General features: G+C 45.3%; 1 protein-coding gene across 7 annotated transcripts in view; it reads right to left on the bottom strand.

Moving 5' to 3' along the window:
• Positions 1 to 27,333, bottom strand: part of LOC147022132 (late secretory pathway protein AVL9 homolog) — a 43,574-nt gene that overhangs the window by 15,614 nt on the left and 627 nt on the right. For 4 of the 7 annotated variants that reach the window (XM_085892738.1, XM_085892741.1, XM_085892739.1 and 1 more), the window contains 12 exons: positions 23,123 to 23,208; positions 22,593 to 22,692; positions 18,639 to 18,724; positions 18,210 to 18,281; positions 17,262 to 17,351; positions 15,569 to 15,635; positions 10,659 to 10,699; positions 10,531 to 10,569; positions 9,727 to 9,796; positions 4,992 to 5,416; positions 1,302 to 1,436; positions 970 to 1,186 (listed from right to left, as the gene is read on the bottom strand). In XM_085892738.1, the coding sequence (XP_085748864.1) occupies positions 970 to 1,186; positions 1,302 to 1,436; positions 4,992 to 5,416; positions 9,727 to 9,796; positions 10,531 to 10,569; positions 10,659 to 10,699; positions 15,569 to 15,635; positions 17,262 to 17,351; positions 18,210 to 18,281; positions 18,639 to 18,724; positions 22,593 to 22,692; positions 23,123 to 23,208 (1,428 nt within the window). Of the gene's footprint in view, positions 1 to 969; positions 1,187 to 1,301; positions 1,437 to 4,991; positions 5,417 to 9,726; positions 9,797 to 10,530; positions 10,570 to 10,658; positions 10,700 to 15,568; positions 15,636 to 17,261; positions 17,352 to 18,209; positions 18,282 to 18,638; positions 18,725 to 22,592; positions 22,693 to 23,122; positions 23,217 to 27,333 lie in introns of all 7 variants that reach the window. The other 3 variants (XM_085892742.1, XM_085892745.1, XM_085892744.1) reach the window with 2 other exon arrangements.

Genomic DNA, 27,333 nt, shown 5'->3' with positions numbered 1-27,333 from the left:
TGAACTTTTGACAATCTCCAAAGCCTTAATTCACAGCTTGGAGTACTGACTTTCCCATTTGGGCTGGCGGCCCTGCCTCACATCTTACCCTTATTGATGCCGTGGAAGCAAGATTCTCAAAATCGTTGGGATCTCCTGTGGCAAAACTGAGTATCGAGGCCTGATACTCTAGCATCACAGACAGGTTGGTTGGTCTCTGTATTTTTCCCATCTCCTCTTTGGTCTTGCTCCCTCTTCCCTCTCTTGGCTCTGTCCCTCCCAGTTTTTTGCAGGACACACGGTCTGCCAGTAACCCTCTTCTTGTTAAACTCCCAGAATCCAGGCTCACTGCTCACCTCCACTCATTTGTTCCTCTTTTCTCTCGCCTGTGGCACCAACTTCCGTAGTCTGTTCAATCTCATTTTCCCCTCTAGCTCAAGACAGAAATTCACCACGACCTCAAGTCATCCCCAATCCATACTTATGATCTATTGTACCCCCAAATGACCCCATTCCCAAGTTATTGTGATTTCCCACCCACCCCCCTTCACCGCTCACCTTTTTTCGTTTGTTAGTTGATGGTTTGTTCCTTTTCGCTTTTCTGTGTCATCCCCACCTTCCTCTTCTTACTGTATTTCATTCAGTTTGTGTGCAGCTTGTTCACCCCCATGTGTGCTTCTCCTCCTCCTCCCTGCAATCTCACTCTTACTTCTACTCTGCTGTTGGAGTTTCCCCCTTTGCATTCTACTCTCGCTCTTCCATGAGCCTCGATCGTATCCAAAAAAAAAAGGAGAGTCCCTGCAGTTTTCCTGAATAAATTAGGCAACAAAGTTGCATGACTTCCTCAAATAAATTGTGTACCAAAATTGGACCACTTCCTGTGGACTATTTCCTCAATGTCTTACGAACACAATATTAAGTTATCCACAACTCTCAAATCCCTAAATTTGATGATACCAGATCATTACTAATTGCCATCTAGCTGCATACCCGACTCAAGAGTGGTGGTAAGAAGAGAGAGCAGGTAAAGTCGAAACTGTGCCCGCAGCCAGTCCTCGCTGCCCTCCCAGCTGGTACTGGCAATGTCTCCTTCTGCTGCTTCACCCACATGCTGCACCAGAAAACTAATAAAGCGCAGGTCAGCCGTGGTCAGCTCGAGCAGCGTGGAGAGACTGTCGTCGTGGAACTCCAGCTGGCACGACTCCACCTTGGCAAAAAGTGAGGGTGGGGAGTGAGAGCCTACACTTACAAGGAAATGCTTGAGAAAATGGTTGTTGCACAAAGTGTGCGGGACAAGGTGGACACACAAAAGCGATACATACATCCACTGCCACATCAGTGAGGTGCTTCTGCCTGCGGAAGAGGAAATTTGTGGCACCGACAACGAAGCCGCGCAAGGAGGTTTCGCCGAGTAAAATGTGTTGCTGCAGAGACAAGTACGGCAGGCAGGCATATCCCTGTGGAGTGACAAGTTGGACAATCAGGACCCAAAGGCTGTAAATGTAGTCTTACCATAAACCACTGTAGTTGCATCATTTGCTGCAGATGTAGAACCAATATTTTAAAAAAAAAAATTGTGCAAAGAGCTGCATGTTGTGTAAACAAACAGTTTTGGATGTTAGGGTTAGGTATGAGGTAAGGAGACAGGTAGAATAGCAACATACTGAAAGTCATGTGACTTTTGAACACAATAAACCAGGGAAAGAATTAACAGAAAGTCGGAACAGAGGAGGATAGGAAGCACAGTAAATTGCAAGTTAAAGGGTCGATTGAGGAAAGGTTGATGTGGGTAGAAAAGATCGCAAGTAGTGATTGGGGAGAGGGTGACATGAGGTGGTGGTGCACCGGTTGCTTGAAGCCCTGGAGAGAAGAGTGCAATTGAACAGTTTCAGTTCCTGCATAAACAGGAGAAAAGAGGAGCGAAGGAGTAGAGATCGGCAGAAAGCCTGGATGTTCAGAGTTCAACCATGATGGGGTTTCTGGAGGAATATGTGCACCCTGAAGGAACTGGGGAGGGTTGGAGGAGAGCAGTAAAAAGGCGACAACAACGTCTCCGTGAAGTGACAGTAAAGGGCCTTGTGCTTTGGCCTCATCATGGGAGATTCCAATCATTTTGAGATTTAGATTCCTCAGCATCCAGGAGAGACAGATATGATGCTGGGTTCCAGCCCATCAGGGAGAGCAGTACTCCATTTAGCGTCATACAAAAGGCAGCTAAGGCCGAGTACGTTCGATTTAACGAGGCATGACCTGGAACAATGCATAATACCAAGTCTATGACTGACTTTTTGAGGCCAACTTTGCTGTATGGTAAACCTTGTAGAGGTCATGGCTGAAAGTGAAGCCCAGAAGTTAAAGAGACTGAAAGTCTTCCGGTGGCAGTAGGTTGATTCATGGGACGATCCTTCTGGCATGACAAGGTGAGACTGAGATTTGCCAGGATTGAAAGACATTCCATTTATTTCGACCAGCCTATAACAATGGACAACAAAGATTTTGCTACTGGGGTGGAAACATATGTTCTAGACTAAATCGTGTATGCCGATTCTGAATCTGAAGTCAGAATGTTCTCAGCACGTCAGGATTTTGAGTTATACACGTGGTCCAATTACGGTAGCTTCTCCTGGTGGGTAATTTTGAGTGATCATAAATTCTTATTTTTTGTGTTCTTGGTTTCAATTATAGCAACACAACTGTTGTGGAATATTATTTCTCATAAAAAAAGAGCTTTAGAATTCAATTTAAGTTATTAAAAATGGATGAAAACTGACCGAGCTAAGAATTTTAAAGTAAAATTTTCCACACGGAATGAGAAGTTTTTACTAACCCTAACCCGAATGAAAAACTTTGTAAAGACATTGGATAACGATGGGAATGGCTTCCAATATCTCAGAGGAAACTGATGCTAAACTCAGAGTAGGCATTTTCGTTAGGCTCCAGATCCGAGAACCGATGTGTGATCCCGAGTTCAAAAATAAACTGAACCCACTTGAGTTTGCAGCATGGGGGAAGCATTTGTGTTGGTTGTGCAGAACTTTCTTGGGAACCATAGAGTTGAACAGTGTGTGGAATTAGTGGATAACATGCTCAAGGCCTATCAGCGAATGGGCTGTCGGATGTTTTTAAAAATGCACTTCTTGCATTCTCATCTTGATTTCTTCCCACCTAATCTGGGTGAGGTAAGCGATGAGCATGGTGAAAGGTTCCACCAAGAGATTTTGGTCGTGGAAACTCGGTATCAAGGCCTGTTCAACCCACACATGATGGAAGATCACTGCTGGTTCCTACAACGGGAGACCAATTGTACACACAAGTGCAAGAGCAAGCTGTTTGAAAGCAAGCTGTTCAAACGTCAGGTTTGAAAACCTGACGAGCTGGATAAATTCTGACTCCAGATTTGAAATCAGAGGCCCAGATTTAGCCAAGAACACCTGCATTTCTCTTAGTAGCAGCCGAAAAGTTTTTTTTTTGTTGTTGCCCAGTGGATAATCAATTCTCGATCAGAAAAAAAAGTGAGGCAGCTGCCATCTGACTCTCAGTGGGATAGAGGAATGACACAATGTTGAGTCAACTGCAAAAGGGGTAGAGAGGATTATTAGACCATCGGAGAGGTCGTTTTTTTTGTTGACGAGGAACAAGACTAGGGCCAATGACGCTGTGTGTGGCATTCCAGCCTCAACTTGGCAGAAGAGAGGGTTCCCTTGATAGGAACGAGTTGACTGCACCAATGGAAGAAGTCAGAAGACCCAGGATAAAGGAGGCTGTATTGGCCACAGGCAGCGAATGTAACAAGCAGTGCAAGCTGCCAGACTGTGCCACTTGCTCGAGTTGTGTCCAGGAAAGTCCTGACCTCTTATTTGAAATTTAAGTCCTCTGGCCATTGCTGAGAAAGAAGCAGCAGCATATTCTAATTTAGTGAATAACATGGAATCCAAATTGATGGTCAGAAATCAGGCTGTTTGGTTAAAGGAAAGACGTGACATGGCAGTTACAATGATGGATTCCACTTGCGAGCTTATAGTTGATAGGATCTGTTTTTGCACCCTTCTTGTCACTGCGAGTAATGTTGGCAGATTACCATGAGGATGGGAGGTGGCCAAAGGAGGACCGGCGAAGGAGAACAGCACAGAAGGAATTGAGAACACGGGCACTGATGCCAACTGTGTCCATTGCCAATGAAGTTGAGGTTAGACACAAGTTTCTCCACAGTCTTGGGTATGAACGACAAAAAACCAGGTATGAGGGAGTAGGTTCGGGACAGAGCATGATGCGTTGGATACAAGAGATTCTGTGGACAAACACCGAGTTGAGACATTCCGCCTTAGCTCGAGCGGAGTGCAAGGTGAGTCCGATTGAGGTAAGTGAGGGGGAAGAAGAGGTGCATACACCAGAGATGAACATGACAAGGCACCGCCAAGGCTTTGAGGAAGGAGACTTGTTGGAGAGTGTGACCTGGAGATTAGCAAGATGATGTTTCATGACATTCTTTTATCATCTGACAGGTGCACAAAAGGCAGGTAATTCCATCAAAATCTGCACCAACCCCCGTTGGACTGTGGGCAAGCATGCTACTTCCTCACTTCCATTGGAGAATATGGTAGATGGAGGAAGGTGTCAGGCCGTTAAGCCATTCGCAGAACTGCCAGCAGAGATTGAAGACATTTTTTTTTAATGTTAAATAATAAAACATTTTAAAACATTATATTCAATCAAAATACAACCAAATTCGGAGCCAAAAAGCACGAATCCACCAACTGTTGGAAGTCATATTAAGGAACGGTTTCAACGTGTGCACATCAGATCATTCATTTTGTGAAGTAGGCTCTGCCCAAGTTGCTTGAATGTGACCATTTCCCCAACCTTTGATACGATTCCACTTTACCATGTGTTTTTGTTTTTTTTAAACACCTTTACAATTAGTTATAGATTGCAAAACACCTAAACAAACCATATTCGTGTTGTTACAAATTCAGATTACAAACTGCATTCAAATTCTTTGAAGGTGGCCCCACCTTGGTGAAAATGGCCAATGGCATGCCGTAAACATCTTCCTTTAAACCCGAAAGAGGATTGCTGGCCAAACGTTCCTGGTCATCTTCAAAATCGGCAAACGGTTGCACCACAACAGGAAAGCTATCCACTGCTAGACCGGCAATATCTATCCGGTCTGTGCCCTTCATCACTCCTGCATGTAGTTGTGCAGAACTTTGTGGAAGCCTTGCAATCCGACTGTCTTTGTCCGACCCATCAGCCACGGAGGATATGTGGTACGAAATATCATAAGGATCCATGGAGTGGGTGTGGAGCAGCCTTTGCACTGCAGTCTGATGAGAACAGAGTCCTGAATCCCAAGAATGAAGAGAAACGGGGACCTCTTCCAAAGACTCTCCGTGAGGCCTGAAGGTCATACACTCCTCCAAGCCATGCTCAATCATACCTGCAGACAAAGCAGCAACTGAAAGAAATTCCAAACTAGGTTTGCATTGAACGTTCATCAATCTCCAAAATCTTAAGAGCAAAAAAAAGTCACCAGGATAGCCGTGGAACACCATGAATATAGTGGATAGACAGCAAAATTACGCTTCATAGATGTACTGCCTCTGCTGGGAATCCCGGTTAGAATCTAATTTTGGCAATGCTATGGGATTCAAGGTTTGGCCACCCAATCTGTCACAAAAGTAGTTTGAGACAAATTAGTTCCTATTTTCTCCCACCTGTGGAATCACCTTTTGCTCATTCCTCAAGGTATTCAAGGTGGTGGCCATGCCTCACTCTTGTTCACACTCACCAACATTTACAAACCCAATCACAGCATTTGCACTGGGATTCAAAACAATAGGATACCAGTGACCCCATGGCCTAACATATTGTTATGTTTATGGGGTAGGGGCAGTAGTTAGTTCAAAAATCTTAACCATGCACAGTTTGTGGCCACATAATCTTCGGTTTTTTGAGCTGTATCAGGTAAACGTGGTTAGATTAGGTGGTATATTACAAGGCATGTCAGGGGAACAATCCTTGTCAATGTTTAGATTTAACAGTTTTAGATGTCTTGTTCACATTCTCCTGTGTCGAACTGGGTAAGACCAGGTAAGTGGGAGGGGTGATATGGCACTTTTCCCTAATGCCAACAAGGGAGAATGCCCACCTTCACAGCTGTCCATCAACACGTGGGAGAAGGAAAGACCCTGGGCCATGATTGGTGGACTCCTCACGGAGAAGAGACCGCCTCCCGACCCTCGTGACCGGTGATTGGTTGGCCACAAAAGAGGGAGGCGTGGACTTGCAACAGGGCAGGGTAAAAGCACACATCCAATGCTGGGATACCCCTCTTTTTCTGCACACATTCTCTGCTCTCCCGAGCCCACCTGCTCACTCCTACCTTCACTCTCTCAGGGCCTGCTGCCCGTGACAGCTCCTTACGCTGACTCCCATGCCCCGATGTTCTTCACCTCATACCTTTTTTTCCCCCTCTCTCCCTTACCGGGGGTTTGGTGTACATTGTGTGTGTGTACGTGTGTGTGGGCGCGCGAATAGGCAGGTGTAAGTTTATTGTTTACTAATTGGGTCTTCTATCTTGTGTGGGATTCTGTGCGATCTGTCATTAGGAATTAATAAATTATTTCCAAAAGCTATGATGCACACGCTCCTGCCATTTTGCCGTGCTAACATGTGGATTTAATTGTGATTCCTGGAGGGCTAAGTTAGTGATAATCCTGAGTTGGTAACTGGCATAAACAAGCAGCAACAGCTCAGGAAATGACTCATGAAAATTGCAGATCGTTAACCGCCAACAAGGTCGGAACACCTGCCTAGTAAAAAAAAAAACACTTTTGCGTGGGGGCCATCCACAAACACTCTTGTTCACACTCATATACATTTACTAACTCAATTACAGCGTTTGTACTGGCATGCAAAAAATAATCAGGCCCCTGTGACCCCATGGCCCTTACCTATTGTTTGCTAACAATTTGATATTCTGCTGGATTTCATTGCCGATTAGTGATTGTTGCTTTCTACTTGAATATTTGACAACCAACCACCATCGACAAATAGAGGGGTTCATCATTTGGTGCACTTATGTCTGCTGAAGGATATTAATGATAAGAGAAGCCAACAAAGCTGAAATCAAAATAAAGCAAAATAGAATGAAGGGAATTCATTATTTACTTCATCTACCTATAATCCCAGCAAGGTGTGTGTCTGTGTGTGTCTGTGTGTGTCTGCTGTTTCTCGACAACCACTGGTCCGATCTCATTGAAACTTGCCAGGTATATTGCTGGGGACCTGAGTATGTGCCTTTTCAAGGTTTGATATTAATCGGACAAGTGGTTCCAAAGTTATGGCCATTGATTTACCAAACCAATGACGGAACACGTTGCTTGGCATTTTGCACCCACAGTATCTATCTTCTATCTATAATTCCAGCAACCTCTGTTTGTTTGCCTTTCAAAAGGTTTGAAATTAATCGGACAAGTGGTTCCCAAGTTATGGCCAATTTAGAGTGCGTTCCCCATTTCGGGTTACAACGTACGGACTTCCGGATAGTGATGACTTACTGTATTCTAATAATTTCTCGATTTCTTATGCACATTTGTAGATAAACACAATGCCGTAATCCAGTCGTCGTTTATGAGAGCAAAGGAACGGCCTGTGTGGTTGTTTGAAAGTTTTTTTTTTTATTTAGCACGGACGGCCACGCACGTACGGGTACGCGAGAGCGAAGGAACGGCCTGTGTGGTTGTTGTTTCTGGCACGCGGTTTGAAAGGTTTTTTTTTTTTTTTTTTTTTTTTTGCACGTACGGGCACACACTAGTATTATTTAATTCGTTAAATAGCAATGGTATTCAAGTACGAGTGGATGAGTGTTCTGTCTCTGAAATCATGTTCTCTCAAAGTTCACACATTGTACAGATTAGCATAAACAAGTTGATCTTTTTGTTTCTCAAAGCCAGAAAGCTCTAAAATACCAGTGATATCATCGGTGACGAGGCTAATGAATGTTGCCTTTGAAGGTGCTTTTGTTATTGGTTTTTCCCTGTCTGTGCAAATGACTGCAACCTTTCCTCAACCCATCTTTGGAATGTACAAGAATAAAAACATGCATCAGGCCTCCTGGTCACCTGTAGAGTCCCTGAACTCTGAACTAGACAGACAGTCACCTTGCCCTTGCTCTATCTGCATTGTAATTTTGTCAATACCAAAATTTCCCTCTAAACTGAGGGTGGTTAGATATCACTCAAGGAGTGAGTGATGTGAACGACACTCGTGGCTCAGTCCACGGCATCCTCTTTGTAAACATGTTAAGTGAGATTGATATGCAAATACGAGATGAATAGTGAGATTGATCACCTTTGTAAAGTGAGATTGTTATGTAAAGATGTTTAAATAATATTGAATGAGCAGTCTTATAATGCACATTTGGATAAAACTGGTGGCTCCAATGATATAATGAAGATCGTTTGCAAAGATTTTCTATCTAGGACAGCTGTTATAACCGTTTTATAGCCGCAACACTTTCACCCCCTGTGCCCCCCTTTGACTCATCCGTTATTAGCCACCGCTGGACTTGGTACGAAACAGGGGCTTATAGATTTGGTCTCGATTTTTGTGTCCGTGCGTGCGTGCGTCCACAACCATATCTCGGACATGTGTGGGCAAATTTTATTCGTGCTTGGCACAAAGTCATAACATGATGGTATACATATGCACATAATTTTGTTTCGCGATGCGATCAAAGACGACCGACCGACGGCCATTTTAGTTGAAAAAAAACCCCCCGATGTTGAACACGTCCTCAACCGTGTCTCAGACATGCATTTACCGATGTTCAAACTTGGCACACAGATAACAAATTATGGCTTGCATATGCACGTCTTTTTTATTTCTCTTTTGAAATACGATCCACAATGGCCGACTGGCGGCCATCTTGTTACTTAAATGTGTCCCCAAGCATTTCTCGGACATGCATGGTCCGATTTTGTTCAAACTCGGAACAAGCACAGTACATGATGGCATACACGTGCACGTCGTTGTATTTTGTGATCTGATCAAGGATGGCCGACTGGTAGACTGGCGGCCATTTGAGTTGCAAATTAATATGGGCTCGCCCTTTAACTCTGTACAGCAAAATTACTAAAATAACGAGGGCCATGACGTTTTGTCTTTTTTCACTTGTTTCTACAAGTCTCTCTTTATTTTGTCGCTCAACCTTGCCGTTTGCATGTTCCCTCCCTCGCCCCTCTTGGTATTGTTCTTTTCATTCTGTTACATCCTGATCCGTTCTGTGTTCCAGCTCCTCCACGAGCCTAGTGTATACAAAAAAAGTTAAAAACACGAAACCTGTGAACTTGTGTGCACGTCTCATGTGTACCCACTCCAAATACAATTCCAATGTGTTCTTATAATTCTAGCACGCTGTTACCATAATCAACCTTACCTTACACCCTGTTCAAGTTAAATGTTTTTAGCTGTGATGAAGTGACATGCCAAGCATATAAACAAGCCTGCAGTTGGCCGAGGACTGATAACACGACACAAATCAGATGATCTGCCAAAAAGGTCATCATACATCACAAAAGTAAGACAAGAAATCACATTTAACAACTGCACAATTCCTCGTGCAGCATAATCAAGTGAAGATCATGAAACAATATTAAAATAAAAATATTCAACATGGACATCACACCATTGGCAACCTGACCAGGTTTGGATATACAAGACGACTGAGTAAATCAAATAAAGTACCTGGAAATAATGACAGCAGAGCCATTACAGTCCCAACCAAACTGTGCACTGGAGTCAGAAAGAACAGCACCTGCACAGCACGAATGCACCCTGGTGTTGGACCATTAAAGCAACCCCCTTGTTACCAATCGCAAACACTGTTATTTATCTTCCAAATCTTGGCATGTATGCCGATCCATAACAAGGCTTATTCCAGGATAATTCTGTGTTTACAGGGGTACAATGAAACTTGCAAAGTTTCTGCACCACCATGTCAAGAAAAGGACAAACTACACACACAGCTCCAGTTCTGGTTTATTTATCTTGAAGTTTAAAGCCAGTATAGGAGAGGGGCATCTTCCTATCCATTCCGACTCCTTCACCCCCTTTTACTATTTCCCCCAAACAAGTAAGTTTTAACAACATGTAATTGTCGTTTCTGTGCTCCTCCCGTGTCCTTGTAAAGGGTTCCTGCTGTCGTAGGATAGTAAGTGCTTCCGTCGGAACCCCGCTGCATTAAAGCTAGACGTCCCATTTCTTCTTCCTCAATCCCAGAAGCATGGGGTTTTACAGCAAGCAAGTTTATGACTAAACAAACAAATTTTTGTTCCAAGTAAATCGATTGTTGGCTTTTCAACACAAGCAAATCGTCTATCATCTACAATGGCCCCAGTTGTATTGTTATATGACAGCAGAAACGGTTTGCAATTAAGCATGACCGACATGCAAAAACACACACACATACACACACACACACACACACACACCTTTTAGTAAAAGATAAAAAAAAATTTCCCTTCCATGTTGTGCGGCACCAAGACTCACCCTTTTCTCCAGCAGCACCAATTTAAAGAGCATAAGAGTCTGCAGCACAAACAGTCAGTTGTAAGAATACCGCAAATGTACCAGTTACATGGAACAAGCACATACACCCCGAAAGATGGTGAGCTCACCATATGCCCGAAGTGAAGCAGCAGCTTTCTAGCAGACAGTCCTACAAGGACACAGTGAACGTGTGTGCAGTTTACATGATATATTTCACTAAGCTTCACACAGCAATTCAGAAACCAAGGCGTAAAGGTGTATCTTGGCATTGCGGTTGGGGGGAGGGGGTGGTAGAGGCGAGTGAGGGGATAAAGGAAAAATCCCACGTTTGAGTTTGTAATAAGGATTCGGTCATTCAGAGAAACCGACAGTGCATAGAGCAGATCGACATCATCGGGATTGAGATTCTCTCCACATTAAGTAGCCCAGGCTTCATGGGACACGTTGAGCATTTATGATGACTACCCGACACATTGCAGTTACACCTGCATCGCCAAAGACGGCATCACCACATAGCTTTTTACCTGTGTCCCGCAGGTCTACATGAGTTATGCGTGGTTGTTGTTGTGGTTCATTTTTTGAAAAGTGCACCCATTGGTCAGACAGCTTCTGGACCACACCCACATCTGCACTTCACTCCACCAACCATGGAGCTCAGACAAAATAACATGGCCACCATCGTGGTTTTCTGGAGGCCCGAAGACATCAGGCCAATAGGCCACATAATCTTCGGTCTTTTTTTAACTGTATCATGTAAACGTGGTTAGGTTAGGTGGTCTTTTGCATGGCATGTCAGGGGGACAACCCTTGTCTATGTTTAGAGTCAACAGTTTAAGATGTCTTGTCTGCATTCTCCTGTGTTGAACTGGGTAAGGACAGGTAAGTGGGAGGGGTGATACGGTGCTTTTCCCTTCTGCGAACAAGGGAGAATGCCCACCCCCCCTCTCCCCCCTTCACAGATGTGGGAGACATTGCCTGGGTTTGTTGCATCAGATTTCCATTGGCTTTGTTTGGGTCGAGTGTTCCTCACGATGAGGGACCCCGAAAAAGCTAATCAATGTCAAATGAAAATTATTAGTGAGGTTTAGTCAAAGCCGTCAGCACACGGTACGAGCCTCCCTAAAAAAAAATATTAAAAAAATAAATTGCGTTACATAATTTTTGAACGGCCCATATTGGGGTTAAACATCCGTGACCATGTGACGAATCAGCTCGTTCTGATACAAACGTGGCGGAGGCCGACATGGATGAGAGGTGTCAAGTTAATAGCGCAGTAAATGTGTGTTTCTCAATCGCGCTGTTCATCTGTTAAGAATGCTTTAAATGGACGTTTCCTCAACTCATCACCGGATGTTGTCGCAGGTTGTGACCACAGGGCGGTCAGTCTTGTTATAGTATTATTCTTCACATTATTTTCCTGCAAAGTCTCCTAATAGCTTTAATCACACTATAGTCTCCTAATAGCTGGGTCAGGCCTGGGGAGTCATGGATTCACTGGATAATGGATTGTGGCGCTGCCGGTACCTGTGTGGGAGGACGAAAGTCCGAGTCTTCAGGTCCTTGGTACTTCCAGTCTTGCTTTATGGATGTGAGACTTGGACTCTGACCAGGGATCTGAGACGGAGACTTAATTCCTTTGGTACCAGGTCTCTTCAGAGAATCCTTGGCTATCGCTGGTCGGACTTTGTGTCCAACGAGCGGTTGCTGAGAGAGACTCAAATGAGATTTGTTACCTGCATGGTCCGTGAGTGTCAGCTGCAGATGTATGGACATGTGGCTCGTTTTCCTGACGCTGATCCTGCTCACCAGATTCTCTCAGCGAGGGAGTCTCGTGGTTGCAGCAGGCTGATCGGCATCTCAAGGAGATGGGGATGGGCCAGGCATCTGCCTGGGGGATGGCCAGACGGAGGCCCCAGGGGGTACCGGCAGAAAGTGGACGCAGCGACGTGCTGCTCTGACGCATGCTCCCATACCTGACCTGACATTATAATTTGATGAGTACCGTATTTTCCGGTGTAGAAACCGCACTTTTTTATCAGGAAAAAAGGTAAAAGTTGGGGGTGCGGTTAATACATGGGTATAGAAAAAAAAAATGTCTTAAAACGATCAATGCTGAATTTCCATTATATTCCAAATGAACTTTTTTTTTAGCAGTCAGAACTGCTGTTAAGCTCAATTCTGCCGTTTAAATTTTGAAAATCGGGTTCAGGTTAAGAGTTTGTTCAGCATTTTATTAACAGTGTGCGGAAATTAAAGAATGACACCCGGAGTTTATGCGTGTGGTGTATATAGAGCCTCACAGCTCTGAAAACGCTATTAAATGCAAAAGAAGAACAACTGGTCTCGCATCAAAAGAAGAATTATTAACAATAGCTGGAGGCTAATAATGGAGCACCCACCTCAAATAAGCTTGCGCGAAAACATAGGTGCATCCGACAACAGGCTGGAGGCAGTCACATGACCCTCAAGAAGGGCCACTTTGTGGTTCGTGAGTGCCTTGGCCTACATCACCAGATTACATCATGTATCATCCAGTCTATCGATCAAGATGTCAACGCGCTCATTCACCACAGCGTTCAAACTCTCCGTCTGCCGGTCTGCAGAAGAGTTTGGGAACCGGGAAGCTGGGAGGTGACTCGGCATGGACGAGTCCGTCATCCGGCGCTGGAGAACAAGCAAGGCAACGATAGAGAAGACGCCAAGGAAAAAGGCACTGAGGGGAAAGTCAGCGAAGTGGCCTCAGCTCGAGGAGCGTCTCGTCGCTTGGGTCTGGGAGAAAAGAGCAGAGGGTTAGGCCATCTCAGCACTTGCTCTCAGACTGAAAGCGAGGAGCTTAGCTAAGGAGGATGACATTGGGGACTTCACGGCCAGCCTGTCGTGCGCCAACAGGTTCATGGCACGCCATCAACTGTCGGTTCGATGCTGCACACACATCTCCCAACATCTACCTGATGATATGGCTGATAAGACGACGCACTTCCAGTCCTAAATAATCAAGCTTCGCTGAGAGCATGAACATCCTCTCAGCAGGATCGGGAATGCCGACCAGAACCCCCCTTACCTTCGACATACCGAGAAGGACCACCATCACAGTGAAGGATGAGCGCAATGTGATAATCAACACGATTGGTCACGAGAAGGACCGATTCACAGTCATGCTCGCCTGCACCACAGACAGTGGCAAGCTTCCCCCGTATGTCGTGTTCAAGAGGACGACACTGCCCAAAGCCAAGTTTCCAGCCAGCGTCATTGTTAGTGTGCAGCAGAAGGGGTGGATCGATGAAGGACTGGTCCAGTATTGAGTGCGCACGGTCTAAAGTAGTACGACGGAGCATGCTATTCCTGGATGCGTTCAGTTGTCACAAGACCGACAACACCAAAGCGCTGCTCTGTTGGACCAACACCGATCTCGTCATCATCCCAGGTGGGATGACATCGCTCCTGCAGCCCCTCGATGTGTCCATCAACAAGCCGTTCAAGGACGGGCTACGTTGCTGCTCGTCTGACTGGATAACGAGTGGGGAGAAGACCTACACCAAGAACGGGAGGATGAGAAAGGTCAACCTTCCGATGATCTGCGGCTGGATCGTCAAGGTTTGGGAGGAGATACCGTCGGACATCTAGCGAACATTTCTGAAATGTTGCATCTCCAACAACATGGATGGCATCATTTGGGAGGAGGAGTCTGCAAATGACGGTGACAGCGACAGGGACTTGCTCTACCCTGATTCAGACAAGGAGTTCCATGCAGTCTTTGACGAGGATTTCCTCAGGTTTCGCTGAAAAGCTTCATCAAACCCAAACAGCCCTTTCCAGGGCCACAAATCCACAAGAAATATGTACGATTACGAATCCCTTTTTTAGTTCCAAAAAAAAAAAATCCTCTTTATAATATTAAAAAATAAGAAAGAAAAATAAAAACTTCTTGGTATCCTCTCCTCTCTTCAACTTCTTGAAAATGAGAATAAGACTGAGACCAAATTAAGTGGACATGGGAGTAAGCATGATGATACCTCCGTCACTTTGTTCCATACAAAGTTAATGTTCAAACGTATTTAGATCTTGATCAGAAAATACAATGATTGTTTTTTTTGTTGTTTTTTGAGGGTAAATACAGGGGTGCGGTTAATACACAGCCATGGTTTATACACCGGAAAATACACAAGTTTGTTTGACTTCGGTGTAACCCTGAACCACTAGATAGAATGAGTTAAAAACTGCTGCTGGTAGTCACGGTGTGCACGGGTGGGTATTAGGGGGTAAAAATAATCCATCATCCCAGGGATTCAGGGTGGGGGAGGAAGGAGGAGGACCCAATTCTCTCTATGTAAATGTGTATGGCATAGCGTTGCTCTCAGTGGGATGGGGGTATTGCAAGTCAAAATAAAATATGACAATTCTGGGAGGATTAACTAGTCCTGAATTCTGAAGAATTTCCCGGTCTGCAATTATAGTGGGAGTAACCCCTCCATAATGCTAGGGAAATTAACCCATCCTTAGTTCTGGTAATGGGCAGGTTCTTCACTACCGAGGCAAAAATGCTACAGTGAGAACTATAGTATACGAGTTGTACTCTCATATACGACAGTAGTCTGCAGAGAATTACTACAGGAAAGGAATGGGTTTCTTTTGCCTGGGTAGTATCTCTAAATAAACCAGTGTTCCTGCATTGTGATAAACTCTGCAAAGTTTACAGACATTCAAATATGTAACTTCCGGTGTTCCATTTTTAACAACATCCTCACCTAAGAAAGTCCAATTTTTTTTTTGTTTCGATGCCCATCACACCTGTAATACGAGACGACCTGAGTTACTCTTCTACGAGCTTAGATTTATTACCTAAAGAACAAAAACATAGATATTCTTACAGGTTTAAACAAATTACAAAGCATCAAAAAAGTATAAACATTTAATCAAATGATCAACATGTCAGAACAAGAGCCTCGACATAGTGTAGAAAATTAAAATCCACAAAATGGTTTCCAAGCCAAAACCGTGCACAGTTTCTCACGCACACAACCAGCCTGTGTTTACTTACCAACATACATAAATGATGGGTTGAGGTGAGCAGAAGCCAAAGATGTGTTCAGCTGTTCAAAAAGCTCCTAAAACAAAAGCCACAAGATTTAACTTTGATCGACTCCACCATTGCGCTGAAATTCAAGCATTTCAGACCCTTCGCTTAGGTCGGTGCAAAATTTTAGCTTTGTGGGACAATTCATTTTGGGAAATACAAAGACACAGGCATTTTTAAAGGCCATTTTCCCTGCTGGAGCGGGGGTTAGCCTTGCGAGCCGCGTGACAATCGTCTCCACTTTGCCCTATTTTCTGCATCTCCCCTTGTTCACCCCCTTATACCCACATTTCTTCTTCCACCACCCTTAGACAAGTCTTTCTCAATCTACCAAGTCCTCTAATTCCTTCCACATTCATTTCCATCAATCTTCTTACCCAGTCACTTTCATCCTTCCTCAACACATGACCCAACCATCTCAACCTGTTTCTCTTCACAAAATCCATCACAGGCTCTATTCACACAAATATAAATAAATTAAATATATTAGTTTGTTTATGATGTCGCTTATGACATGGTGGAAGGAATAATACAAATTGGATATTTGAGACATTCTGTGCAGAGTCTAAATCTCGTGGATGTGATGAAGCACAAACTAGAGCGAAGTTGATTGCGCGCCGTTGCAAATCCACACCTAAAACAAATTTCAAAGACGACAAAAAGTTCCACCAGGATCGACCCAATATCAAATTTTCAGTAAAAAAATAAAAAAAAATCCTCTGGGGGTCAAATCCAAAAAAACATCATTACATAATTCATGAATCCCCCAATGTTGATTGCATGTACAAAGTTTCATTCAAAATGTATAAAATGTGCCCATAATTGCATTTTTGGCTATTTAAGCTTTTGACCCCACCCTAGGGGGCAGGGCCAAAATTATACTGCTCTCGCACAGTCTTGCCATGTGATGATCAAAACGACCAAGTTTGGTGAATTTCTGCACAACCGTTAAGGATGAAATATTGTAATGGACGGACATACGGACGGAGATTACAATACCTTCCGCACTCCCCCGTTGATTTAAAAAAGCATGGGGGTCATCACAGAAACATGCATAAACACCACAACACAGGACTTGACTTCAGACAAACCCAGCCACTGAGCTTGGGGGAAGTGACATCACTTCTCAGGGCACTCTGGGTCGAAGCGATGTCATCTTTCTCTTCACACCACTCAGCGAAACTGCGAAGGAGGGATTTCCTCCTCCCCATGGATGCCAAACTGTGGTTGTTCGTCCGTGGTTTGTCCTTTAAATGCTGAGCGTATATCAAGGAAGCAGTATGTACAATTTTTATGAGTTTTCGGTGTGACTTGGCCTAGGATTGAACCACCAACCTCCCAGACTCAAAGCAGATGCTCTAACCATTACCCCACCGAGTCTGGTGAAATGATAACATCTGGGCAAAATCATGACTTCGTACGACTTTGGTGAGATTGAGGCCTTTTTTATATAATCACTTTAATGACGACGCTGAACTAATTAACAATTGCGATTTGTGAAAAATTTAAATCGGTTTTGTGTCATTATCAGATGCAGAAAACACAAAATATTAGCTTCAATGATAAAGCATTTTCAAGTTATTGTGCAGATATGGATAACTGAGTAACACTGAGATTACATTCGGGAGAAACTTCGCAAATTATCAATGCAGCTTACCTTCAACATGTCCATGTGGGAGAAATCCTTTTCCTGGAAGAACACCTGCGTGATCATTTGTAACTTGGCCTGTAGGAACCCGTACAGTGGCTGCAAGAGACGTACACCGAAATATGGCTATCGCCAACCAATGCACCTTTTTAATATTATCAAAATCAAAATCAAAATTGAAACATGGATTGCATTTCTTGAAAATGAAACACAATGGACAAATAAGATGATGAAAAATTGAGTGTGCACACCTTTCTGTAGGCTGCTAAAGCACATCGTCAAGAATATTCATAGTTACAATCATCTCAACCAGGAAGTTGGCTGCCAGTAAAGTCAGCCACACATTAGCACACTACTGGTTTAGGAGGAGCCGGGCAGAGGTGGATTAATCTGCATAGATGCAAAACAATTTGTTTCAATGACACCTGGACCTCATCCAAGAGTTTCCTTGGGAGTGAGGGTGGAGCCAGTGCTGGCAGGAGTGAGGGTGGTGCCAGTGTGGGCAGGAGTGAGGGTGGTGCCAGTGCGGGCAGGAGTGAGGGTGGTGCCAGTGCGGGCAGGAGTGAGGGTGGTGCCAGTGCGGGCAGGAGTGAGGGTGGAGCCAGTGCGGGCAGGAGTGAGGGTGGAGCCAGTGCGGGCAGGAGTGAGGGTGGAGCCAGTGCGGGCAGGAGTGAGGGTGGAGCCAGTGCGGGCAGGAGTGAGGGTGGAGCCAGTGCGGGCAGGAGTGAGGGTGGAGCCAGTGCGGGCAGGAGTGAGGGTGGAGCCAGTGCGGGCAGGAGTGAGGGTGGAGCCAGTGCGGGCAGGAGTGAGGGTGGAGCCAGTGCAGGCAGGAGTGAGGGTGGAGCCAGTGTGGACAGGAGTGAGGGTGGAACCAGTGTGGTCAGGAGTGAAGTGAGCAAGAGAGAGCAAGAATCATGAGTCCTGTAGTTGGACAAGGCAAGTGGAGTGCGAGCTTACCAAGCAGCTGAGCAAAGCAATGCTCTTTTGCACGGTTCCCCTTGTCACATCTGCCCCTCGCACTTTCAACTTCTGAAATGTCAAAGGAAGACATCAAAAGAACAGCTCAATGCAAGTGGCTCAGACGTCTCATTTCCCCCCCCCACCCCCACCCCAATAAAAAATTAACAGAAAAAAGAGAGTTTTCTCTTATTGGAACTGCAAACAGTGAATTTTGCTTTTATATCCTTGAAGATAAGGGCCAATTCTAATGAAAGTGAAATGCAAAATGAGAAAACTTCATTCAAAGGAGTGATGAAAGACACCAACAAAAATATCTCAAAAGAAAATAACAAAAGATAAAAAAGTTACATGGCTCAGGAACACGTAGAATAAAACATATGTCCACTTTTTACTTTTTACCAAAGTTCCTGTGGGATCAGGCTATACCTGCGTGTCGATCTGTTGGTAGCAAGCCACGCCAAAAACAGTACCCTTGTGACCAGTACGAGGAGGCAGATGAAAGTACACGCAGTCTGTTCAGAGAAAATACATTTCCATTTTAACATATTGTAATGAATAAGAGTGCGTGTTCACACAAGAATACACACCATTTTAATACCATGTATACAGATTAGATAATGAAAATCAAATTTCCATGGAAGGGGCACTGATCAGTACAACATACAAAAGGAAGGGGTGTGTGTGTGTGTGTGTGTGTGTGTGTGTGTGTGTGTGTGTGTGTGTGTGTGTGTGTGTGTGTGTGTGTGTGTGTGTGTGTGTGTGTGTGTGTGTGTGTGTGTGTGTGTGTGTGTGTGTGTGTGTGTGTGTGTGTGTGTGTGTGTGTGTGTGTGTGTGTGTGTGTGTGTGTGTCTCACAGACAAACAAGCAAAGACAGATGACTGGTGAAAACAGAACCTTCTCCACCTTCAGTGGCAGAGTTGAAAAAGCTGCACAATATATTCTCCATAACTCTTCTTTTGTTTTGTTCCCTATTGACCTACACTTCCTTACACTCCGTCTCTCTTCTAATCCCCAAAACCCCTACCCCACACTTTTTTTTTGTATACCTTGTCGAGGCTCGTGTGAGAGCGAACACACAACACACAGCAATGGGGCATGAGACAAGAGGGGCGGGAGTGGGAGGGACAAAACAGTGGGGAACAGAGACATTAGGAGATCTGTGGAAGGGAGAGGGATGGGACAGGGAACATGGGGAATAGAAGATGGACATTACAGGGACTTTCAGGAAGGAAAGCAGGGAATTTGAAGAAAGTGGGCTTGGGTGGATTATCAGGGGGTAGAAAAAAAGAGGATTTGGATGGGGGATGACAAGAGGATTTGGATGGGGGATGATAAGAGGTGGTGGTCAACAGCTGTTTTGAAAGCCTGGAGGGAAGAATGAGAAAGAATAGAGTGAGGGAGTTTATTCCAAAGGCTGGGAAAAAGAGGAATGAAAGAGTGAAGATGAGCAGTGATTCGTGATTTTGGTAGTTTTTACCAGAAGAGGGTTGTTGGCGGACCTTGAGCGCCCTGTGGAAATGTGGTGGGGACAAATCGCAGGGGGGCGAGGCTGGAGAGGAGACGGTAGAAGACAGAAAGACCACCGACCAACCTGCGGTGATTGAGTGAGAGGCCCAAAGACTCAGCCTCATTGCTGGAGATGCAAATGATCCAAAATGCCCTGGTTTCTACAGCGTGAAGCCGATAAAGGTGGGAAGCAGGAGCACCAGCCCAGAGGGGAGAGCAGTACTCCATCAGGCTATGGACAAAAGCTTTGTAAGTGGTCAGGAGCTCAGGAGGGCCGAGGAAGGACTTTACACGATGGAGGATTCCCAGTCGGCGACTGGCTTTGGAGGAGAGGTTTGAAATGTGGCTTTCCCAGGAAAGGTCATGGCAGATAGTGAGACCCAGAAGCTTGAAAGAAAGGACTTCTTCCAGAAGATTGTTGAGAAAGTGGATTGGGGGGGGGTTTCTAAACGGTCCTTTCGAAGAGACATAGTGAGAGTGTGAGATGTGTCTGGATTGAAAGACATGTTCCACGTGTTGGACCAGTTTGTGATTTTATCCAGATCTGCAGTGAGCGAAGAAGCTGCTGCTTGCCGGTCTGAGGGATGACCGATGGTACGGCAGAGGGTGGAGTCATCAGCAAAGAGATATAGAGGATTTTCCAGAGAGTCCGAGAGATCATTGATGAAAACCAGCAAAAGAACAGGGCCCAGAACGCTACCTTGAGGAACTCCAGCCTGGACAGGAAGGGGGGATGAAAGAACTCCATTTAGGGCCACACGGTGACTGCAACAGGAGAGGAAGTCTGCGAGCCATGAGTGGAGATGGCCTTGAATACCATGGGAAGAGAGTTTGGTGAGTAGGGCAGGGTGCCAGACTGTGTCAAAAGCACGTTATATGTCCAGGGATACGGCTCGGATTTCCTGTCTGGCATTGAGGACCTCCATCCATTGATGGGAGAGCAGAAGCAGCATATCCAGGGTAGAGTGACCTGGTCTGAAACCAAATTGATGATCGGAAATCAAGCCATTGGAGAAGAGGAAGGATTTCATGTCTGAAGCGATGATGGATTCCAGAACCTTGCTGATGATTGGGAGAAGGCCGATTGGTCTGTAGTTGCAGGGATCTGTTTATGTTTGCTGATTTCCAAGCAGATGGCAGATGACCTTGAGCAAATGAGAGGGTGAATAGAACAGAGAGAGGGTGAGCAAGAGCAGAAGAGCAGGCTTTGAGGAAACGTGGGCTGATGCCGTCTGGACCGGTTGCAGAATCTGAGTCGAAGTTTGAAAGCAAGCTCTCCACCTTGTCAGGAGAAAAGGACACAGAGTCCAGGGACAGTTGGGTGCGACTGGGTAAGGTGGGTAGAGAAAGTGATGGGTTTTGGACACAAGATTTAGCTGCAAACACCGAGTTTAGGCATTCAGCCTTTTCGCGTGTGGTGTCAGCTGTATGGCCATTTGAGGTGAGGGAGGGATGGAGGGGGAACATACACCAGAAACAGATTTGATTAGACGCCACCAGGATTTTGAGGAGGGAGAGAGGTTTGAGAGTTCAGACTTGAGATTAGAAAGATGTTGTTTTCTGGCTCTCCTGAGGGTAACTACACACTTGTTCCGAGCTTTTTCGAAGGAACTGAGATTACCCTCAGTTGGGTTTTCTTTCCATGAGGCAAAGGCAAGTTGTTTCAGGACAACTGCCTCGCCACAAGCTTCAGTAAACCAAGGGCGGGGGGAAGAGTAGGACAACTGAATACGAGAGGGGATAAATCTGTGCATGAGGGAGAGCAAGTTTCTTTGAAAGAATTCCCAGGATGAGTTGATGTTGGAGAAAGTAGCGAGAGGAGACTCGTCTATAAGTTTGATGGCTGCTCGGAGACCCTGCCAGTCGGCTTGAGTGAAAGCCAGACTCGACGGCGGTGAGGTGGTTCTCTGATTATAGCCAGAGTGATATTCACTTTGACAAGGATGTGGTCAGAAGAACCGATTGGAGTGGAAGAAAAGCAGCAGATATTGTCAGGGAAATTTGTCAAAATCAGATCCAGATGAGATGGAGTACCATTGGTTGAGATCCGGGTCGGGAAGTTGACCGATTGAGTCAGTCCCAATGAGTCGCAGAAAGCTTTTGCTGAGGTGCCATGACAGGTGAGAGAGGTACCCACACCTCGCCAACTGGCGTGATGACAATTTAATTTTTTTTCATTTTTATTTTCTCCAATTTTACCCGCAATGACACCATCCCCCATTTACAAACATGATATTCGAGTGAAGTCAATCATGCACACCATCGCAAATCCCGTTTCCCACCCAAACCGAAGTTGAAAGATGGCAACAAGTTCCACCAGGAAGGACCCAATATCAAATTTTGAGTTAAATTTCTTTCCCTTTCTGACCCTTGTGACCCAAAGTCACCCACCCCCTGGGGCATGAACCAGTGGTCAAATCCCCCCAAAAAATAACATATTTCATGCTTCCCCCAATGTTGATTGCATATACGTACAGTTTCATTAAAAAAAATGTTTTCCAATGTTCCCGTAATTGCATTTGACTGACACCGCCCCAGAGGACAGGGACAAAAATCATACCGCTCCTGCACCCTCATGCCATGTGGTGATCACAGCTAGCAAGTTTGATGAATTTCTGCACAACCCTTTAGGAGGAGACGGGCAGACAGAGCCGATTACAATATCACCCTGTTTGTTTGTTTTTAAAACATGGGGATAATCATTGTGGGATCATATTCAGCCGTGCACACAACAATTATATATGTGAATAGAAATGAAGCAAAGCGCAGCAGGTCGAAAAGGCCTTTTTCATTTGCCAAGCCAATACCTATTGTTTTCTAATATTATCTTTGCTGCACTTCTTCAAACAAATTCTGCAATTGCATGGCAGCCACCTTCTTGATAGTTGTGGGCCCCATCAGGCAGGGCGAGATGGGGCAAGGCTTGCCATTCTGGGGGTAGAGCCGGTAGCAGAGGAGGATAAGCAAACTCAACCTGAAACACAGACATTTATAAAAGGTAATTAAAACACCAACAACCCATCTTTTGGGAAGGGGGGGGGAGGCAGGAAAGGTAAAGGTATTCAAGAAAAACAGGGACCTTGATTAAAACCAACAAATAAACTAGAATTTATTAACAGGAAGAGTTTATATTAAAAACATAGATGACATTTGCTGTGAGCAAGTGCTACTATAAGTGGTCCGACCAGACTACTAAAACTAAATCTGTGAGCATCAGTATGGTCTTCAGCTTTCGCGTCCACCAAGTGACGGCAAAAATAAAGTGCCGCGCACTTGAGGAAATTTTAAATAAAACATTACTCTTGAAGAAAAGTTTTAAATCAAATTAAAAAGCCACATCACAACACCGCACATTTTTCTCAAGGAGGAGTTCGAGGTCTCCAACCACAGGATGTGTCACAAACCTGGCTGCCCTTCTTGTGGTGGAACCCGATGAGTACAATGTGAAGAACTGGCCGAGCCGCACAGGGCACGTCCATTACTGTCTCACCAAGGAGCCAATGCAACAACAAATGAAAAACAATAAAATAAAACACAAATAAGGCCAAGAATCACGTTCATCCTTTTCATGTTGCAGGTTCACGATGATGGCGTTACAGAGGGATCTTTCAGAGTAAACGAATCAACAAAGTTTCAAACTGGAGAAGGATCTAATTTTTGGAGATTATATATTGCCTGCACTCAACCTTTGGGAAATTATTTCAAATCGAGATAACCATCTTAGGGGTTCTTCGCATGTTCTACAAAGTACAACGTACTTAGCTGATGGCAATAAAAATGATAACAACAAAAAAAGATCAAGCAAACAAAATTTGGATTTTTTGTGATGATATTCATATGTTTATCCAAACGCACATGGCATATCTTTCCTGTGCCATGGATTTAGCCAGCACACCAGCACACAATAGCCTACTTCATTTGAAGGATGCCATAGGATCTTTTCATCCGTGCTATTTGTAATGACGATGTACACCAACAGGCAACACCTTGCCTACGAAGCACAAGAGGACGGTTTATAGTCGGATCGTACGCTCTCTCGGGAATCAAACGCAAAATCGACAATTCTGAGGCCGATCCGGCAATTCAATGGAATACTGATGTTTGTGCAAGTCATTGCCGGTCAGCATCGGCGGGCATGATAAACAATGGGTTTGATCAATATTAAGAGTTGATAAGATGATGTTGGACGTCAAGTTGGCTGTCCCATCTGCGAGCATCAGTTTGTCTACGTCGAAGTCGAAGATCCAACTGCACGGCGTCTTTCGGGGGAAAAAACCGGAGCGGGCGAGTTATTGCCCCTGAACAAGTTACACGTTTTCTGTCTTGACCACCACTGTGAAAGCAAAGGCAAACAACCCAGGGCAATTGTTGCCCTGAGACAGCTTTGGAGGCTCAAAACCTGCCTTGGTACGGAGAGCATCAGGATGACGAAGTGGGCAGATCATTTGAACATAGAACACGAATGAAAGGAGGATTTCTTTGAAAAGTCCCATTTCCCACAAGAAATTCATTTGACGACATTGGAAGAACTTAAAATCGAAATAATTAAAAACTTCATGAAAAACTCGGGCACAAAACCCATCAGTATCACCATCAATGACGTCAGGACTCTTCACTTGACCATCAATGATGTCAGTACTCTTTACTTGACGTCACTACTACCGAAGCAGTCTTTGGGTGGTTTGCATTGCCTTCCCAGTTCATAGTTTAGGAATTTTGTGATTTGTTCGGGGTGCCGGCGATAACGACAGACCTGAGCCTCGTCCTGGTGGAGGTGTTGCTCTCTTCATCAAAGACTCTATTCCTCACTCTCCATGCACTGCTATCACTCCCCCACACCCCCAGGAATACCTCTGGCTACGGCTTCCCCTCCACTCCCACCTCTTGTTTATATGTGTACTGTATCGTCCACCCAACAGTGATGACTCCATCTACACCTCAGTATCCGAAACCATGGACCGCCTTCTATCTTCTCATCCAAACTTGCTCTTCCTCTTATGTGGCGACTTCAATTGTCATCATGCCAGTTGGCTCGGTGTGGGTACCTTTCTCACCTGTCATGGCACCTCAGCAAAAGCTTTCTGCGACTTATTGGGACAAACTCAATCGGTCAACTTCCCGACCCGGATCTCAACCAACGATACTCTATCTTTTCTGGATCTGATTTTGACAAATTTCCCTGACAATATCTGCTGCTCTTCCTTCGCTCCAATCGGTTCTTCTGACCACGTCCTTGTCAAAGTGGACATCTCTCTGGCTATTATCAGAGAACCACCTCACCGCCGTCGAGTCTGGCATTTCACTCAGGCCGACTGGCAGGGTCTCCAAGCAGCCATCAAACTTACAGACTGGTCTCCTATCTCTACTTTCTCCAACATCAACTCATCCTGGGAATTCTTTCAAAGAAACTTGCTCTCCCTCATGCACAGATTTATCCCCTCTCGTGTTCAGTTGTCCTACCCTTCCCCCGCCCTTGGTTCACTGAAGCTTGTGGCGAGGCAGTTGTCCTGAAACAACTTGCCTTTGCCTCATGAAAAGCAAACCCAACTGAGGGCAATCTCAGTTCCTTCCACAAAGATTGGAACAAGTGTGTTTCTACCCTGAGAAGAGCCAGAAAACAACATCTTTCTAATCTCAAATATGAACTGTGAAAACCTGTCTCCCTCCTCCAAATCCTGGTGCTGTCTCATCAAGTCAGTTTCTGGTGCATGTTCCCCCTCCATCCCCTCCCTTCCCTCAAATGGCCGCACTGCTGATTCCACACGTGAAAAAGCTGAATGCCTAAACTCGGTGTTTCCAACTAAATCTTGTGTCCAAAACACGTCACTTTCTCTACCCACCTTACCCAGTCGCACCCAACTATCCCTGGACTCTGTGTCCTTTTCTCCTGACAAGGTGGAGAGTTTGCTGTCAAACCACGACTCAGATTCTACAACCGGTCCAGATGGCATCAACCCACGTGTCCTCAAAGCCTGCTCTTCTGCTCTTGCTCACCCTCTCATTTGCTCAAGGTCATCTGCCATCTGCTTGGTAATCAGCAAACATCACTGCCCTGGACAAAGAAGGTGCAAAAACAGATCCCTGCAACTACAGACCAATCAGCCTTCTCCCAATCATCAGCAAGGTTATGGAATCCATCATCGCTTCAGACATCAAATCCTTCCTCTTTTCCAATGCCTGATTTCCAATCATCAATTTGGTTTCAGACCAGGTCACTCTACCCTGGATATGCTGCTTCTGCTCTCCCATCAATGGATGGAGGTCCTCAATGCCAGACAGGAAATCCGAGCCGTATCCCTGGACATATCACGTGCTTTTGACACAGTCTGGCACCCTGCCCTACTCACCACACTCTCTTCCCATGGTATCCAAGGCCATCTCCACTCATGGCTCGCAGACTTCCTCTCCTGTCGCAGTCACCGTGTGTCCCTAAATGGAGTTCTTTCATCCCCTCTTCCTGTGCAGGCTGGAGTTCCTCAAGGTAGCGTTCTGGGCCCTGTTCTTTTTCTGGTTTTTATCAATGATCTCTCGGACTCTCTGGAAAATCCTCTATTTCTCTTTGCCGACGACTCCACCTTCTGCCGTACCATCTGTCATCCCTCAGACCGGCAAGCAGCAGCTTCTTCGCTCACTGCAGATCTGGATAAAATCACAAACTGGTCTAACACGTGGAACATGTCTTTCAATCCAGACAAATCATACACTCTCACTATGTCTCTTCGAAAGGACCATTTAGAAGCCCCCCCCCCCATCCACTTTCGCAACAATCCTCTGGAGGAAGTCCTTTCTTTCAAGCTTCTGGATCTCACTATCTGCGATGACCTTTCCTGGGAAAGCCACATTTCAAACCTCGCCTCCAAAGCCAGTCGCCGACTGGGAATCCTCAGTCGTGCAAAGTCCTTCCTTGGCCCACCTGAGCTCCTGACCACTTACAAAGCTTTTGTCCGTAGCCTGATGGAGTACTGCTCTCCCCTCGAGGCTGGTTCTCCTGCCTCCCACCTTTCTCAGCTTCACGCCGTAGAAACCAAGGAATTTCGGATCATTGGCATCTCCCTCGATGAGGCTGAGTCTTTGGGCCTCTCACTCAATCACTGCAGGCAGGTCGGTGGTCTTTCTGTCTTCTTCCGTCTCCTCTCCAGCCTTGCCCCCCTGCTCTCTCTGCGATTTGTCCCCACCACATTTCCACAGGGCGCTCAAGGTCCGCCAACAACCCCCTTCTGGTAAAAACTACTAAAATCACGAATCACTCCTCACCTTCACGCTTTCATTCCTCTTTTTCTCACTCTATTCTTTCCCATTCTTCCCTCCAGGCCTTCAAAACAGCTGTTCACCACCACCTCTTATCATCCCCCATCCAAAATCCTCGATCTTTTCTTCCCCCGATAATCCACCCAATCCAACCTACTTCAAATTCCCTGCTTTCCTTCCTGAAAGTCCCTGTAATGTCCATCTTCTATTCCCCATTTTCCTCACCCCATCCCTCTCCCTTCCCCAGATCTTCTAATGTCTCTGTTCCCCACTGTTTTGTCCTTCCCACTCCCGCCTCTCTTGTCTCATGTCCCCCTTGCTGTGCGTTGTGTGTTATCTCTACACGAGCCTCGACAAGGTATACAAC

This window comes from Eptatretus burgeri, chromosome 8 (assembly GCF_056783735.1).
Source record: "Eptatretus burgeri isolate ZD-2024b chromosome 8, Ebu_testis_v1, whole genome shotgun sequence".
NCBI lineage: Eukaryota > Metazoa > Chordata > Myxini > Myxiniformes > Myxinidae > Eptatretus > Eptatretus burgeri.
Note: the sequence above shows the minus strand (reverse complement) of the source record. Positions and strands in the feature narration are given on the sequence as shown.